This window comes from Pelophylax lessonae (genome assembly GCF_965119305.1).
Source record: "Pelophylax lessonae genome assembly, chromosome: 6".
Taxonomy (NCBI): Eukaryota; Metazoa; Chordata; class Amphibia; order Anura; family Ranidae; genus Pelophylax; species Pelophylax lessonae.
The window spans coordinates 2908991-2927496 of NC_138773.1; the positions used below are offsets into that span (position 1 = coordinate 2908991).

Below are 18506 nucleotides of genomic sequence, written 5' to 3' on the forward strand. Positions count from 1 at the left end.
ATATAGAGGAGGGGTGAAGATCTGGCATGGGGGGATATACTGGAGGGGCATGACCTGGCAGAAAGGATTTAGAAGAGAGGGCAAGACCTGGCAGGGGGATATAGAGGAGAGGGGGAAGACCTTGCAGGGGGGATATGGAGGAGAGGGGGACGACCTCGCAGGGGGGATATGGAGGAGAGGGGGAGGTCCTGGAAGGGGGTATATACAAGAGCGGTATAACCTGGCAGGAGGGGGTATAGAAGAGAGGGGCAAGACCTGGAAATGGGGGTATAAAGGAGAGGGGGAAGACCTGACAGGGGGATATAGAGAAGAAAGGGAAGACCTGGCAGGGGGATATCGAGAAGAAAGGGAAGACCTGGCAGGGGGATATAGAGGAGAGAGGGAAGACCTGGCAAGGGGATATAGAGGAGAGGGGGAAGACCTGGCAGGGGGGATATAGAGGAGAGGGGGAAGACCTGGCAGGAGGATATAGAGAAGAGGAGGAAGACCTGGCAGGGGGGATGTAGAGGAGAGGTGGAAGACTTGGCAGGGGGGATATAGAGGAGAGGGGTAAGGCCTGTTAGGAGGGATATAGAGGAGAGGAGGAGGCAGGGCCGGCCTTAGGTGTTCAGACGCCCTGTGCGAGCTAATCCTGTGGCGCCCCCCCCCCGCGCGCATTTTCTTGCACCTTTTTTGCACTTTATTTGACTTTTCTTTTTTATGATTACTAATAACTTAGCCCCCCTTACATCAGAGACCCCCCACACTGAGCCCCCTTTACATCAGAGACCCCCCACACAGAGCCCCTTTACATCAGAGACCCCCCACACAAAGTCCCCCTTAATTTAGAGGCCCCCCCAACACAGAGCCCCCCCTCACATCAGAGACCCCCCACACAAAGCCCCACTTACACCAGAGACCCCCTACACACATCAGAGACCCCCCACACAGAGTCCCCCTCACATCAGAGACCCCCACACAAAGCCCCCCTAAGATCAGAGACCCCCTACACACACACAAAGCCCCCCTCACATCAGAGACCCCCCACACAAAGCCCCCCTCACATCAGAGACCCCACACTCAGAGCCCCCTTACATCAGAGACCCCCCACACAAAGCCCCCTTACATCAGAGACCCCACACATCAGAGACCCCCCCACACAGAGCCCCCCTCACATCAGAGACCCCCTACACACACAAAGCCCCCCTCACATCAGAGACCCCCCACACAAAGCCCCCCTCACATCAGAGACCCCACACACAGAGCCCTCTTACATCAGAGACCCCCCATACAAAGCCCCCCTTACATCAGAGACCCCCATACAAAGCCCCCCTTACATCAGAGACCCCCATACAAAGCCCCCCTTACATCAGAGACCCCCACACAAAGCCCCCTAACATCAGAGACCCCCCCACACAGAGCCCCCCTCACATCAGAGACCCCCCACACAAAGCCCCCCTACACACACAAAGCCCCCCTCACATCAGAGACCCCACACACAGAGCCCCCCTCACATCAGAGACCCCACACACAAAGCTCCCCTAACATCAGAGAGCCCCCTGACATCAGAGACCCCCCACACAGAGCCCCCCTCACATCAGAGACCCCCCACACAGAGCCCCCCCACACAAAGCCCCCCTTACATCACAGACCGCCCACACAAAGCCCCCTTACATCAGAGAGCCCCCCCACACAGAGCCCCCCACATCAGAGAGCCCCCCTTACATCACAGACCCCCCACACAAAGCCCCCTTACAGAGAGCCCCCCACACAGAGCCCCCCACATCAGAGAGCCCCCCTTACATCACAGACCCCCCACACAAAGCCCCCTTACATCAGAGAGCCCCCCCACACAGAGCCCCCCACATCAGAGAGCCCCCCTTACATCACAGACCCCCCCACACAAAGCCCCCTTACATCAGACCCCCCCATGGAGTCCCCCACATCAGAGAGCCCCCCCTTACATCACAGACCCCCCACACAAAACCCCCCTTACATCACAGACCCCCCCACACAAAGCCCCCTTACATCAGAGCCCCCCCCCCACACACACAGAGCCCCCCACATCAGAGAGCCCCCCTTACATCACAGACCCCCACACAAAGCCCCCTTACATCAGACCCCCCATGGAGCCCCCCACATCAGAGAGCCCCCCCTTACATCACAGACACCCCACACAAAGCCCCCCTCACACAGAGCTCCCCACACATAGCCCCCCTTAAATCTTTTGAAGGAGACCTCACTTACCTTCCGCTCTCTGCAGCTTTTTCTTTCTTTAAACTTCCCACCCACACATCCCCGGGAGTGTGGGCGGGAGGAGGAGGAGAAGGGGTGGGGCGAGGAGGAGCTGACAATCTCTCCTCTGGCGTCAATGCAGGGAGGGAGGAGAGATCGTCAGCGTGGAAGGATCGGAGGCTGAGCTGTGTGTGATACACAGCTCGCCTCACTGCATCAGTAGGTGACCGAGGCACAGCCGCACAGCGGGAGGTAAGCGGCGGCTGTGGCCTGTGTTAACCCTGTCCAGGCCGCGGTCGCCGCTCACCTCCCGCTGTGCGGCCTGAATCACCTGATCTTCTGCGAGCTGTGATAGCCGCACGGCGCCCTTGTTGCCCATGGCGCCCTGTGCGGCCGCACGGCTCGTAACACCCCAAAGGCCGGCCCTGGGAGGGGGACCTGGCAGGGGGGATATACAAGGGATATAGAGGAGAGAGGGAATAACTGATGGGGGATATAGAGGAGAGAGGGAATAACTGATGGGGGATATAGAGGAGAGGAGGAGGACCTGGCATATATATGATATACAGGAGGGGCATTACCTGGCAGGGGAGTGTAATGCCCCATACACACGTGCAGATTATCTGAAGACTTTTGTCTGCAGACTTACCTTTTCTATGTAGTGCAAGGGCCGGCCTGATTGCATACAAATTGAAAGTGTTTAGGTTTGACCTCATATTATATGGTTTTGTTAAGTCTGCAGACAAAAGTCTTCAGATAATCTGCACGTGTGTACGGGGCATAACAATGCTCATAGTAAATGAAATGTGCAGGGTTAGTAATGGGATATCATAGTTAATCTTTATTGCAATAAGTTATATTTTCTGCCACAAGATGGAGCTTTATAAACTTGGATTAATCATCAGTTAGGTGGATTGCATTTTGGGAGTTGTGGTTCCACCCAGAAAGAACTCCAATGTTAAACCAACCCAAAAGGACTTCAAAGACCAGCCTGCTGTTGTATGGGAGGGGTTATTTAATTAGAAAACCCGGGAAGCCCGAGGGAAATCTGAGAAAGGAGACTGGGGTGGGAGGAAGTGCAGGCCCTGTCTGGGAGAGAGACAGGGGGAAAGATCAAGGAGAAGACTGTGCTTTACAGTAGAGACAGTGCCTGTCAGTTCTGGAGAACTGGTGAAGCCGCCGCCCTCTGCCAAGTCGGGTCCGTGTCCATCTCACCGTGTGCGGGAGCCAGCCATCATCCTGAAACCTAGTGCTGGAGACCCAGACCTGCTGATTTCTGCTGTGACCCTGCTGAGTCTATCTAAAAGCTGTCGATGTATCGCAGAGGCACACCTGGAATGGTTTCATCTTAAAGGGGGGCCCCCCCTTCATCACCGATGGAGACCTGCTGCTACAAATATTGTGCTGTTGGTGAGTGGAATATTAACCCTTTGTGTCACACTGACTGTAGTGAAATTCATTGTAAGACAAACCGCACTATCCCTCTTATAGGCATCACCAACTATCCTTTGATGTTCTGCAACAATCTTGCTGTTTAGAATTTTATTCCCGAACATCCGAGATACATCTCATAATATACTCCTGATAATTAACCCCTTGCTGGAGACTTTGCCACTCAGTGCCCTTGGGAACTCAGTGTTCTAAAACTATTTATTTATTACTGTAGCGCCCTCCTAGGTAGGTGCTAGTGAGGACATGGCTCGGTTTGGTGGGGGGTGAGTGTAGCACCCTCCTAGGTAGGTGCTAGTGAGGACATGGCTCGGTTTGGTGGGGGGTGAGTGTAGCACCCTCCTAGGTAGGTGCTAGTGAGGACATGGCTCGGTTTGGTGGGGGGTGAGTGTAGCACCCTCCTAGGTAGGTGCTAGTGAGGACATGGCTCGGTTTGGTGGGGGGTGAGTGTAGCACCCTCCTAGGTAGGTGCTAGTGAGGACATGGCTCGGTTTGGGGGGGGGGGGGTGAGTGTAGCACCCTCCTAGGTAGGTGCTAGTGAGGACATGGCTCGGTTTGGTGGGGGGTGAGTGTAGCACCCTCCTAGGTAGGTGCTAGTGAGGACATGGCTCGGTTTGGTGGGGGGTGAGTGTAGCACCCTCCTAGGTAGGTGCTAGTGAGGACATGGCTCGGTTTGGTGGGGGGTGAGTGTAGCACCCTCCTCGGTAGGTGCTAGTGAGGACATGGCTCGGTTTGGTGGGGGGGGGGGTGAGTGTAGAACCCTCCTAGGTAGGTGCTAGTGAGGACATGGCTCGGTTTGGCTGGGTTTGAGTGTAACACCCTCCTAGGTAGGTGCTAGTGAGAGAGTATAGTTTTGAGCTCTGTCTGCCTATCAGAGGGGCTGAAGGTAAATCTATATTGTTCTCTGCCTATCAGGGAGCAGGATCTGCTAGTGAGGTCTGCTCATTGTGCTCAGTATGTGATTAATTCAGTCTGAAGTGTGTTTCACACTGGTCCAATAGGGAGGCATGTTGGACAGTGGGAGGAAACCTGACGAATGGATGCATAGGCTTTTGATACAGTCCTGTTGATTGGCAGACTGCAGGTCTCCTCTGTGCATTCTGGGATACTGTATAAAAGCCAGGAGTACACATGCTGCGGGGTCTTTGGCTGGAGAGTGGAGTCCTTGAGGGAGGGGGTGGCTGCCTCCTCCTCTGTAGAGGTGCCATTTGGTCGCAGGAGGTCATCCTGAGGGCCAGAGGAGCGGTTGAGAGGAGCTAAACCCAGAGGTCCAGGAGAGCTGACTGAAAGGGGAGACACTGGAGATCCTGGGACTACAGCAGGCCCGGACTGGCCATAGAGCAAACCAGGCATGTACCCGGTGGGCTGGGGCTGTCGGGGGGCCGCATGTCATTCTGGCTCCCGACTCCCTAGACCGGCTTGGGTCGGTGTAGCTCTCCCATCCTCTCTGCGGCAGCCTCCGCGGAGAGGGATGCATGTCCTTCTGGCAGTCTCACTCCCCACACCAGCTGGGCTGCTCCCTGGTCTGGCACCACTCACCCGGCTTTACCGTGGCCGGTGTGTCTATTCAGTTCAGGGCCAGGCTATCAGAGCCAGGGGGCGGGATATTAGGTGTCAGCAGCTGTGAAGGGGGGAGGGGCTGGAGGAGACCCCTTCAGCCTCATGTCGGGAAAAGTTTCTCTGCACCTGCAGACACTAGGGCCTGGACTGACAAAGCAAGTGCCACTGTCCTGATCCCATCTCTCCCACCTCCATCCCTCTGCCTGATCCCATCCCTCCCACCTCCATCCCTCTGCCTGATCCCATCCCTCCCACCTCCATCCTTCTGCCTGATCCCATCCCTCCCACCTCCATCCCTCTGCCTGATCCCATCCCTCCCACCTCCATCCCTCTGCCTGATCCCATCCCTCCCTCTGCCTGATCCCATCCCTCCCACCTCCATCCCTCTGCCTGATCCCATCTCTCCCACCTCCATCCCTCTGCCTGATCCCATCTCTCCCACCTCCATCCCTCTGCCTGATCCCATCTCTCCCACCTTCATCCCTCTGCCTGATCCCATCTCTCCCACCTCCATCCCTCTGTCTGATCCCATCTCTCCCACCTCCATCCCTCTGCCTGATCCCATCCCTCCCACCTCCATCCCTCTGCCTGATCCCATGCCTCCCACCGCCATCCCTCTGCCTGATTCCATCTCTCCCAACGCCATCCCTCTGCCTGATTCCATCTCTCCCAACGCCATCCCTCTGCCTGATTCCATCCCTCCCACCTCCATCCCTCTGCCTGATCCCATCCCTCCCACCTCCATCCCTCTGCCTGATCCCATCCCTCCCACCTCCATCCCACTGCCTGATCCCATCCCTCCCACCACTATCCCTCTGTCTGATCTCCCCCCCTCCCATGAGGCAGTGGTGATGTGGGGGATAGGGATGACATCAGTAGCGGTGGTGGTGGGGATAGGGATGACATCAGTGGCAGTGGTGATGAGGAGAGGGATGACATCAGTGGCAGTGGACATTGTCATTCCTATCCCCACCACCACTGCCACTGATGTCATCCTTATCCCCACCGCCACTGATGTCATCCTTATCCCCACCACCACTGCCACTGATGTTATTCCTATCCTTACCACCACTCCCACTGATGTCACCCCTATCCTCATTATTCCCACTGATGTCATCCCTATCCTCAACACCGCCACTGATGTTATCCCTATCCCAACCACTACTGATGTTATCCCCACCACCACCGCCACTGATGTCATCCCTATCCCCACCACTGCCACTGATGTCATCCCAATCCCCACTTCCATTGATGTCATTCCTATTCCCACTGACACTGCTGTCACCCCTATCCCCACCACCACTGCCACTGCTGTCACCCCTATCCCCACCACCACTGCCACTGATGTAACCCCTATCCCCACTGCCACTGATGTCACCCCTATCCCCACCACCACTGCCACTGATGTCACCCCTATCCCCCACCACCACTGATGTCACCCCTATCCCCACCACCACTGCCACTGATGTCACCCCTATCCCCCACCACCACTGATGTCACCCTATCCCCACCACCACTGCCACTGATGTAACCCCTATCCCCACTGCCACTGATGTCACCCCTATCCCCACCACCACTGCCACTGATGTCACCCCTATCCCCCACCACCACTGATGTCACCCCTATCCCCACCACCACTGCCACTGATGTCACCCCTATCCCCCACCACCACTGATGTCACCCTATCCCCACCACCACTGCCACTGATGTCACCCCTATCCCCCACCACCACTGATGTCACCCCTATCCCCACCACCACTGCCACTGATGTCACCCCTATCCCCCACCACCACTGATGTAACCCCTATCTCCACCACCACTGCCACTGATGACACCCCTATCCCCACTACCACTGATGTCATCCCAATTCCCACTACCACTGCCACTGATGTCATTCCTATTCCCACTGCCACTGATGTCATCCCTATCCCCACCACCACTGCCACTGATGTCATCCCTATCCCACCAATACCATAAGAAACTACATACACATTTTGGGGGCGCCTGTGAACAAAAACCTTGATTTTACTACACGTGTAATATATGACCCTGCACACTGGAATGAGAGCAATAATTATAGGATCATTATTCATGGTTAATGCTGAACTGATGACCTCTATGATCTTTAACCGCTTGCCGACTGCTCACAGTATATTTACTGCGGCGGTCAGCCCCTCACAGGCAGAGTGACGTAGGTCTACGTCGCTCGCCTGTGAGGCTCTGGGGAGCGAGCGCGCGCCCGCGGAGGCGCGCTCCCACTCCCGCGCGGTCACGGACCCCCCCGTGCGTGTGACCAGCGGACCCGATGTCCGCCGGTCACTCGGCGATCGGCGGGGGAGAAGGAGAATGTCAGGCAGCTTGTGTAAACAAGCCACCTGTCATTCTCCTCGCTGTAAAAACACTGATCACATGGATCTACTATGTAGATCCGTTGATCAGTGTCCTTACAGCTCAAGCCACAGCCAATCACAGTAGAAAGCACGCCCCTAGGGATACACACAGCCCCTCCCTCCCAAATAAAGTTAACCCCTTCACTACCAGTGTATTTTTACAGTAACAGTGCATATGTATAGCACTGATTACTGTAGAAATGTCACTGGTAACCCCAAAAGTGTCAAAAATGTCAGTCAGTCGAGGGTCCGATCTGTCCGCCGCAATGTCGCAGTACCGCAAAAAAATCGCTGATCACCGCCATTACACGTTAAAAAAAAAAAACAACACCAAAAATGACAGAAATCTTTCCCTTTGTTAGTAAACGCGATAACTTTTGCGCAAACCAATCAAAATACGCTTTTTGCGATTTTTTTTTTTTTACCAAACATAGGTAGGATAAAACAAATTGGCCGAAAATTTAAAAAAATTTTGATTTGTACATTTTTTTTTGGGGAATTTCATATAAAAAAATGTGAAAAATATTGTTATTTTTGCAAAATGTACGCTCTTTTTTTGTTTATAGCGCAAAAAGTAAAAATCGCACGGGTGATCAAATACCACCAAAAGAAAGCTCTGTTTGTGGGAAAAAAAGGACGCCAAATTTGTTTAGATACAGCGTCGCACGACCACGCAATTGTCTGTTAAAGTCACGCAGTGCCGAATCGCAAAATACCCCCTGGTCGTTTAGCAGGAAAATCCTCCGGGGCTTAAGTGGTTAATAGCTTTGCCTATGGAAAATATAGGGTACTGAAATGTGTTGCTATTTTCGGGCATGCATAGTCTTAAGTTTTGACATGTTGGGTATTTATTTACTTGACACAAACTCATCTTTTATATTTTACCCAAAAATTGGGTAATATATTTTTAATGTACCCTAAAATTACCTGTTATCTCTTAGCCTGGGTTCACACCAAATGCAGACTGCGTCTAAATAGCAACCCATCCATGCAAACAGATTGCGGTGTGTATGTTAGGTTAACGACACCCCGCAATCAGTTTTCAAAACGCAGTGCGATTTGCAGAATCGGATCGCATGGGTGTGCAGGCTAAATATAACTAAAAAACATAGAGAAACCGGTAGTTGTTCATCATTGGTCATTTTGTTTAAAAAAAAAAAATGGGCTGCTCAGCCTAAAATGCCCGGGCCTATTTTTTTGTCCCAGTCCGGGCCTGGACTACAGTATCGTGAGTACAGGGACTCATGTCAAGGGGCCTGACCTGAGGGGGGCCTGCTAGTAGGACAGTCAGTGTATGGGTGTCAGCCAAAGAAGAGCAAGAGGATACTAGGGAGAGTTTCCTGAAGATAACTCATTGTTCATCAAGTCATCTTAAGGATAAGAGGCTTAATCCACATTCATCCAAAGTGGGCGGATGAAGCAACAGCCTGGCTGTTCCAAATCTATAGCAAAGCAGAGAAGATAGAAGTCCTCAATCACTCTGAATAATTCAAGTTGGAGTACACCATTATTTCCTTCTCCTATCCCCATTCTACAATAAAACAACCAAATACCCCTGGACCGATTATTGGAGTGTGAGCCAAGGAGAATCAAAGACTTGTTTTTATTTGTCTGGCGGGGTGCTGGTAACCAGGGGAAACCTACAGAGTGAATATCAAGCAGTCCTTGTGGGGGCAGTGCTACAATTGGGGGCGTCGTCCGGGATGTACCCCTGGGTGACAGCAATGGTTGCTAATGGCAACGGCCGAGCTGTTGCACCAAGTAACGCCATGTCTTTCCAAGTAATGTGCTGGAGTGTCAGTGAAGAAAGTAATGTCTGCTCTACTGTGATCAGTGAAAGTGTGTTGATAAGTCCTGATTGCAGCAGCGGTTGCCATGGACAACAAATGGTCATTTACCAAAGAAATAGTTTGTTTTCTCAAGTAAAGTGCTGGAGGGTTGATGGAGAAGGAATGCGCTGTATTGTACAGAAGGACTGTGTCTGCTTCACAGCAATCGGTGTAAGCGTGCTTTCAAGTGTTGATGGAGAAAGCAGTGACCGGGGACGCAGGGATCGGTGTGTCGGGGTCATGTCTGTACTGTGGAGGAAAATATTGGCCGTGCTGGTAATGACAGCGGGACAATTTTCACTGGCAGTATGGGAGATCGGTTGGCTTGTGAGAGAAAAAGTGCAGCTGGGGCCCAGGTACAGAAGGAAGAGGCAGATGTGTGTGTGTCGGTAAACACAGTCTGCAATGCAGTGGCATTCCTGCCGGCTGAGCAGAGTTATAGCAGCAGCGAAGGGGTTACTGCACCGCGTGGGAAAGTGGGCACTAAAAAGATCTGCCTTACAGGAAGAGCCACCGCCAGAGAGTCAGCTAGTCTGGAGTGGAGGAAGAGAGCTGAGACATCAATTCCCCCATCGGGTGTAGCTGAGGAGCAGACACGTGTGTGGAGGAGCAAAATGGCGGATGCCTGAGTGAGCTGGAGCGCAGGGGATATCCCTCGTGTTGGTGATGTACCTGGAGAGCGTGCAGAATCACCAGATTTGTGCAATTAGTGCCCATTGGAAGACTGGTGTTGTGCAGCGGAGGGGACAAGGAGCATCTCGGGCTGGTATGTAGCCGATGCTTGAATGTGTCTATACAGCTGTGGGCATGGAGTCAGTGTGGGCATCGCAGTGACATGCTGATGCAGGCGGTGCGGAGTGATTGTCGGCCCAGAAGATTGGGTGTGAGCTGGGAGACAGGAGTCACTCGAGAGTTGCTGGAGCCTATGATGGGGATCCCTGTGGGCAGAGGACGAGGAGTGTTGAGAGTACTGCTGGGACTGGGACCAGTGGTGCAAACCTACACCACCATATGCCAGGGCAGGGAGACCCGCATCTCGGAGGTTAGATGCACCCAGATTGTACAAGCTGAGTCACGGCGGCAAGAAGGGCCAGCAATCCCTGCAAAGGCAAAATCCGTTGCTCTAAAAGTGGCAGAGGGGGATCAATGTGCTCCTGAGAGGAAGGCCTCTCGTGTGTCCAGTGAGGAAGAGGCTGGAGCCATTGATATAGGGTCACCCTGTTTCCAGTGTCGATTTGGGTTCCTGGAAGAGGGTATCGGTGTATGGAAATCCAAAGAGGAAACTGAATGGGAATGGGGAACAGAGAAGAGGAGCAGCTCTGCAAGTCCCAGTTCACTCGATGATGAGACTGATGAGGCAATGGTGCGTATGCAATGTGCCAGGAACTTGGGGTTCTGTGATGCCTATGCCACGAGGGTCCCAGATCTATCCCCACCTCGCACCTACACCTTGGCTCGAGATCAGAATGAGGCTTACGCCAGTCTCATCAGAAGGGAGGAGAACCTATACACCCCACCTGCGAGAGGAGACAGACAAAAGCTTCTCAGGTTCTCTAGATGTCAACCCCTAATACAGAAGAAGGTGGCCCTGGAATATGGGTATGACTACCCCTACGCTCCTCAGGAGATTATGGAGGAGATCGAGGCCAGGAGAGAGGCATGGTGCGATGAGGCGGTTTGGGATTTCCTGTACTTTCCCAAACAGTATCGCAATCGGAAGAGGCCTGAGTTGTGGGACACTTTTCTATCTGTGAAGGCTAATTGGAACCAAGGGCGGTCCATTCATATTGATCGAGTGGAAGTCCATCGTCCAAACGGAACAGGCCAGGCTTGGGCTGTTCGGGTTCAGGACTCTGCGGGGAAGACCGTTCGGATACTTCATCCTGATTACTACAGTTAAGGATGCCGAGTTCTTACCCTGTTGAAAAGTCAATTGTGTTACAGGGCTAGTTGGCCTGGATGTCCATTAAAGAGGGGCTAAAGAGCCCGAAGAAAGTTCACCAGAGATAAACATTTTTTGTTGTTGTTAGGGCCGGAAGCCTTTTTTGCAAATCCCTTTCCCCTTCTATCCTTGCAAGCGGAATTAGGAATCAACAGAACCAACTATCACTGTGCAGTTTCTCATATGGAGGAGGGCCGACCCTCTAACCCATAAAAACTTCCGGTTCAGAAAACTTTGGAAGGGACTTAGCTTTGTGCCCCAGTTGCTACAAGAATCCATATCCACTGGATATTCAATCAAGATCCTTTGGGCCAATGGGCCAGGATGGTTGAAGTACAGAAGAAGACGCTTTACAAAGATACTTTGTTCAAAGGAAACTTTGTGAAGACCCTGTTAGGCCAGTGGGCCGGTTGTAAGAACTTTGTGTGAGTTGCTACGTTGGGAGAAGAAGGTAGAGGCTCATTGTCTCTGCAGAAAAGGGGATGCTAGAGTGAAAGGCCCCTTGAAAAGATTTGCAAAACCCACAAGTACAGCAAGGTTTGCTCAGGCTCCAGTAAACTAGCAGACTTGTATAAAGTACTCAAAATTTCTACTTGAGTAAAAGTACAAGTGCTCGATCAAAAAGTGACTTGAGTAGAAGTGGAAGTGCTCGCAGAAAAAGTTACTTAAGTAGAAGTACTAAAGTATTCAACATTTTTTTTACTTAAGTATTGCAAGTAATTTTTTCAAAAAATTTGCTACTTAAGTACTAAAAGTAAAAAGTACCAGTAGTTTTGAAAAAAAAATTCTACTCAAGTACTGAAAGTAGAAGTAGAAGTACTGTGTTATGTAGTTATTAAAGAAAGAAGTCAAAAGTTTGAACATCATATTGTTTTTTATTATTTCAAATTATTTATTCAAATGATTAACCTGTGTTTGTTAGTAGTTTCTTGATGCACTTTAAGCGCTGTAGCACCATTTATTTATTTGTTTCATATTTTCTTTTTATTGGAAAGATTTGGTATAGCAGCTTTTATTATACACAGCCTTTATTTTCGTATGCACTGATTTACAAATGACATTATACACATTTTTTTGAGCTTTATGCAACCTGCCATCTACTGTTCTGGCAGTGGTAATTTTTTTAAAAGTAACGAGTAACTATGCAGCACAAAAAAAAAATACTTGAGTAGAAGTATCGAAATCATCGAAAAAATGTAGTGAAGTAAAAGTAGAAGTAGGAGAAAAAAATTCTACTCTAGGAAAGTACAGATACCGCATTTCGGTACTTAAGTACAGTACTTAAGTAGTTCTACTTCGTTACTATACATCTCTGTAAACTAGCTTGTCACAGAAGATGTGTTGCCTCGGTGTTACAGAAGGAGAGGACACTTTGAACACCAGTCTGGCGAACTCCGCATTTCTTCATTCTGAACTTGTGGGTCTGACTATAATAGGAGAGAAAGTCAGTGCCCCGGTGTCTGAGAGGGACTGTGCCTATTAGCTAACAATATGGTTCTTGGTAGGATCCAATGGTGAAAGCATTAGATAGTCAGCATGGCAGGACTTGTTTATTGTCTATTTCAGGTAATCCACAGAACGTCGAGTCAAGCGTGCCCTTAGGGGGCCTGGTGTGATCATGATCTCTATGAGAATGTTGCAGTTAGAGATAATGTGATGAGAAGGTCGCCTCTGAGGAGAGGGCAGTCTCACCGTGAGTCGGTAACAATGTACAAATTTGTGTTCAACTTCTGTTTCCTTTGCAGGCTTGCTTAGGACTTCCAGGTCTAGGTAGGCCCTCCACTGTTCAATGTGTAAATTTCTATGCAATGTAGATCTTGTGTTTAGTTAGCTAGATAGGGTCATGCCTTTTACCTGTCAAGCTGATTTTTGTTTGGCGGGGGGTGCATTGGTTTACATGCACCTTGTGTATGTACATAAGTGTGTGACTATTTGTACAGCAGAGTCATATATTTATTTCACCTAATTTATTGTTTTCACTGGACACATATGGGGTATGCCCCATGGCCCTGTACATATGTTACTTCCCTTTTCTCCTTTTCCAAGTTTGTGGGATACTCCGTGAAATTTTTGGTGCAAAGAATTTTTGTAGGGGCGGCTTCCCAGAGCCAGTGAGGACATGGCTCATTTTTTTTTGGGGGGGGGGGGGGGGGTGAGTGTAGCACCCTCCTAGGTAGGTGCTAGTGAGAGAGTATAGTTATGGGCTCTGTCTGCTTACCAGAGGAGCTGCAGGTTAATCTATATTGCTCTCTGCCTACCAGAGAGCAGGATCTATTAGTGAGGTCTGCTGATTGTGCTCAGTATGCGATTTATTCAGTCTGAAGGGTGTTTCCAATAGAGAGGCATGTTGGACAGTGGGAGGAAACTTGATAAATGGCTGCATAGGCTTTTGATACAGTCCTGATGACTGGCAGAGGGCAGGTCACCTCGGTTCATTCTGGAATACCGTATAAATGCCAGGAGCACATGTGCTGCGGGGTCTTTGGCTGGAGAGTGGAGTCCTTAAGGGAGGGGGATGGCTGCCTCCTCCTCTGTAGAGGAGCCATGTGGTCGCAGGAAGTTGTCCTGAGGGCCAGAGGAGCGGTTGAGAGGAGCTGAACCCAGAGGTCCAAGAGAGCTGACTGAGAGAAGAGACACTGGAGACACTGGGACTACAGTATCCTGAGTACAGGGACTCATGTCAAGGGGCCTGACCTGAGGGGGACCACCCCTGCTAGTAGGACAGTCAGTGGACGGGTGTCAGACGAAAAAGAGAGAGCGGATATTATAGAGAGTGTCCTGAAGATAACTAGTTGTTCAAGTCATCTTAAGGATAAGAGGCTTAATCCACATTCATCCAAAGTGGCAGGATGAATCAACAGCCTGGCTGTTCCATATCTATTGTACAGTTGAGAAGATAGAAGTCCTCAATCACTGTGAATAGATAAAGTTGGAGTATCGCACTATTTCCTTCTCCCATCCCCCATTTTACAATAAACCACAAAAACAAACAACTACCCCTGGACTGATTATTGGAGTGTGAGCCAAGGAGAATCAAGGACTTGTCTTTGCTTATGGCGGGGTGCTGGTAACCAGGGGGAGCCCACAGAGTGAATATCAAGCAGTCCCTATGGGGGGCAGTGCTACATTACAGAATACATTTTCTTTATTTCTTAAACTTCTTCAAGAGCTCCAACATGGCTGCCGGAGATTTACTTTGGAGACCGCATTGGAGCGCCTGTTACCCTGTTTAGTAAAGAGTTTATAGTTATTTTACCGTCATTGCATTGTAGCCTAGGCCCAGCCCCCTCACTGTAAGTGACTCTAGGCAAATTAGTCATTGTTCTACTGATACCAAATTCACCGTCACCTTATGTTGTTCATTTCCAGTGGGGGAAGCTACAGTTTATGCAGCTTTAACAAAACCTAAGGGGGCACTCCTACTGCATTGATTGATATTTGAAACTGTGCATGCTAAAACGTGTCCTGCATTGTGATTGTATGTTATTTTTGACTACTCCTATTCCTAATATAACTTTGTTATCATACTCCAAGGTCTCGGATGTCATTTCAGGGTGACCCTGAGGCATTTACCAAATCTTGTCAATTTGTGTCTATTGACAGGTATACCCAAAGTGTCAAAGGTACAGAGGTCTTTATAGTGGGCAAGATAAGAAAAGAGGATGCATTTCAACCAGCGGCTCCTGCGGAGGTAGCGCTACATGGGATATAGAGGAGAGGGGGAAGACCTAGCAGGGGAGATATAGAGGAGAGGGGGAAGACCTAGCAGGGGAGATATAGAGGAGAGGGGGAAGACCTAGCAGGGGAGATATAGAGGAGAGGGGGAAGACCTAGCAGGGGAGATATAGAGGAGAGGGGGAAGACCTAGCAGGGGAGATATAGAGGAGAGGGGGAAGACCTGGCAGGGGGGATATAGAGGAGAGTGGGAAGACTTGGCAGGGGGGATATAGAGGAGAGGGGGAAGACCTGGCAGGGGGGATATAGAGGAGAGGGGGAAGACCTGGCAGGGGGGATATAGAGGAGAGGGGGAAGACCTGGCAGGGGGGATATTGAGGAGAGGGGGAAGACCTGGCAGGGGGGATATAGAGGAGAGTGGGAAGACTTGGCAGGGGGGATATAGAGGAGAGGGGGAAGACCTGGCAGGGGGGATATAGAGGAGAGGGGGAAGACCTGGCAGGGGGGATATAGAGGAGAGGGGGAAGACCTGGCAGGGGGGATATTGAGGAGAGGGGGAAGACCTGGCAGGGGGGATATAGAGGAGAGGGGGAAGACCTGGCAGGGGGGATATAGAGGAGAGGGGGAAGACCTAGCAGGGGAGATATTGAGGAGAGGGGGAAGACCTAGCAGGGGAGATATTGAGGAGAGGGGGAAGACCTGGCAGGGGGGATATTGAGGAGAGGGGGAAGACCTGGCAGGGGGGATATAGAGGAGAGGGGAAAGACCAGGCAGGGGGTATATAGAGGAGAGGGGGAAGGCCAGGCAGGGAGATATAGAGGAGAGGGGAAAGACCTGGTAGGGGGGAGGCTTGCAGGTGGGATATAGAGGAGGGGGTGAAAACCTGGCAGGAGGGATATACAGGAGAGGGGGAAGACCTGGCAAGGGAGATATAGTGGAGAAGGCAGGCAGAGACATGTTAGGAGGAGATATAGAGGAGGGGGATGGGGGACATGGAATGGAAGAAATAAGGGGGGGACATGGCTGTAGAGATAGAAGAGAGGGGGAAGACCTTGCAGGGGGAGATATAGAGGAGGGGGAGGGGAGAAGAATGGTACACCTCACCTGTGTGTTGGTCTCCTTGAACGCTTCCATTACTCTGGTGACAAAGTTCAGCATTAATGTGAAATCTCTGGGAAAAATACTCCCCGATCCATCGATGAGGAAGACGATGTCCAATCCTCGCACATTGCACTCTGCCGAGACACCGCAACAAATATCACCTACTGATCATCACAGCTCTGCTTCTACCTGGAAGTCTGGAGGACATGGCCTGCTACTGATCATCACAGCTCTGCTTCTACCTGGAAGTCTGGAGGACATGGCTTTTTGATATTAGGATAGGTGTTACCTGGCAGAGATCGGGGTAGAGGTGTCATCACTGGTGGCTCTGGAGTTATATGATAGCATCGTCCGGTCACATAGATGTTCCCACCGCATGTCCTCTGCAGGGTTGGCCCACACACCTGAGGAGGACACATGGAGGATGTCACACACCCTGAGGAGGACACATGGAGGATGTCACACACCCTGAGGAGGACACATGGAGGATGTCACACACCCTGAGGAGGACACATGGAGGATGTCACACACCCTGAGAAGGACACATGGAGGATGTCACACACCCTGAGAAGGACACATGGAGGATGTCACACACCCTGAGGAGGACACATGGAGGATGTCACACACCCTGAGAAGGACACATGGAGGATGTCACACACCCTGAGAAGGACACATGGAGGATGTCACACACCCTGAGGAGGACACATGGAGGACGTCACACACCCTGAGGAGGACACATGGAGGATGTCACACACCCTGAGGAGGACACATGGAGGATGTCACACACCCTGAGGAGGACACATGGAGGATGTCACACACCCTGAGGAGGACACATGGAGGATGTCACACACCCTGAGAAGGACACATGGAGGATGTCACACACCCTGAGAAGGACACATGGAGGATGTCACACACCCTGAGGAGGACACATGGAGGACGTCACACACCCTGAGGAGGACACATGGAGGATGTCACACACCCTGAGGAGGACACATGGAGGATGTCACACACCCTGAGGAGGACACATGGAGGATGTCACACACCCTGAGGAGGACATATAGAGGACGTCACACACCCTGAGAAGGACACATGGAGGATGTCACACACCCTGAGGAGGACACATGGAGGATGTCACACACCCTGAGGAGGACACATGGAGGATGTCACACACCCTGAGGAGGACACATGGAGGATGTCACACACCCTGAGGAGGACACATGGAGGATGTCACACACCCTGAGGAGGACACATGGAGGATGTCACACACCCTGAGGAGGACACATGGAGGATGTCACACACCCTGAGGAGGACACATGGAGGATGTCACACACCCTGAGGAGGACACATGGAGGATGTCACACACCCTGAGGAGGACACATAGAGGATGTCACACACCCTGAGGAGGACACATGGAGGATGTCACACACCCTGAGGAGGAGGTCACACACCCTGAGGAGGAGGTCACACACCCTGAGGAGGACACATAGAGGATGTCACACACCCTGAGGAGGACACATGGAGGATGTCACACACCCTGAGGAGGACACATGGAGGATGTCACACACCCTGAGAAGGACACATGGAGGATGTCACACACCCTGAGGAGGACACATAGAGGATGTCACACACCCTGAGAAGGACACATGGAGGATGTCACACACCCTGAGGAGGACACATGGAGGACGTCACACACCCTGAGGAGGACACATGGAGGATGTCACACACCCTGAGGAGGACACATGGAGGATGTCACACACCCTGAGGAGGACACATGGAGGATGTCACACACCCTGAGGAGGACATATAGAGGACGTCACACACCCTGAGAAGGACACATGGAGGATGTCACACACCCTGAGGAGGACACATGGAGGATGTCACACACCCTGAGGAGGACACATGGAGGATGTCACACACCCTGAGGAGGACACATGGAGGATGTCACACACCCTGAGGAGGACACATGGAGGATGTCACACACCCTGAGGAGGACACATGGAGGATGTCACACACCCTGAGGAGGACACATGGAGGATGTCACACACCCTGAGGAGGACACATGGAGGATGTCACACACCCTGAGGAGGACACATGGAGGATGTCACACACCCTGAGGAGGACACATAGAGGACGTCACACACCCTGAGAAGGACACATGGAGGATGTCACACACCCTGAGAAGGACACATGGAGGATGTCACACACCCTGAGAAGGACACATGGAGGATGTCACACACCCTGAGGAGGACACATGGAGGACGTCACACACCCTGAGGAGGACACATGGAGGATGTCACACACCCTGAGGAGGACACATGGAGGATGTCACACACCCTGAGGAGGACA

General features: G+C 51.6%; 1 protein-coding gene across 1 annotated transcript in view; it reads right to left on the minus strand.

The window, feature by feature from the left end:
* Positions 1-18506, minus strand: part of LOC309559011 (integrin alpha-M-like) — a 266904-nt gene that overhangs the window by 224578 nt on the left and 23820 nt on the right. Inside the window, exons 5-6 of the mRNA XM_082262120.1 lie at positions 16450-16564; positions 16164-16294 (exon numbers count right to left, since the gene is read on the minus strand). Of these exons, the coding sequence (XP_082118246.1) occupies positions 16164-16294; positions 16450-16564 (246 nt within the window). The remainder of the gene's footprint in view (positions 1-16163; positions 16295-16449; positions 16565-18506) is intronic.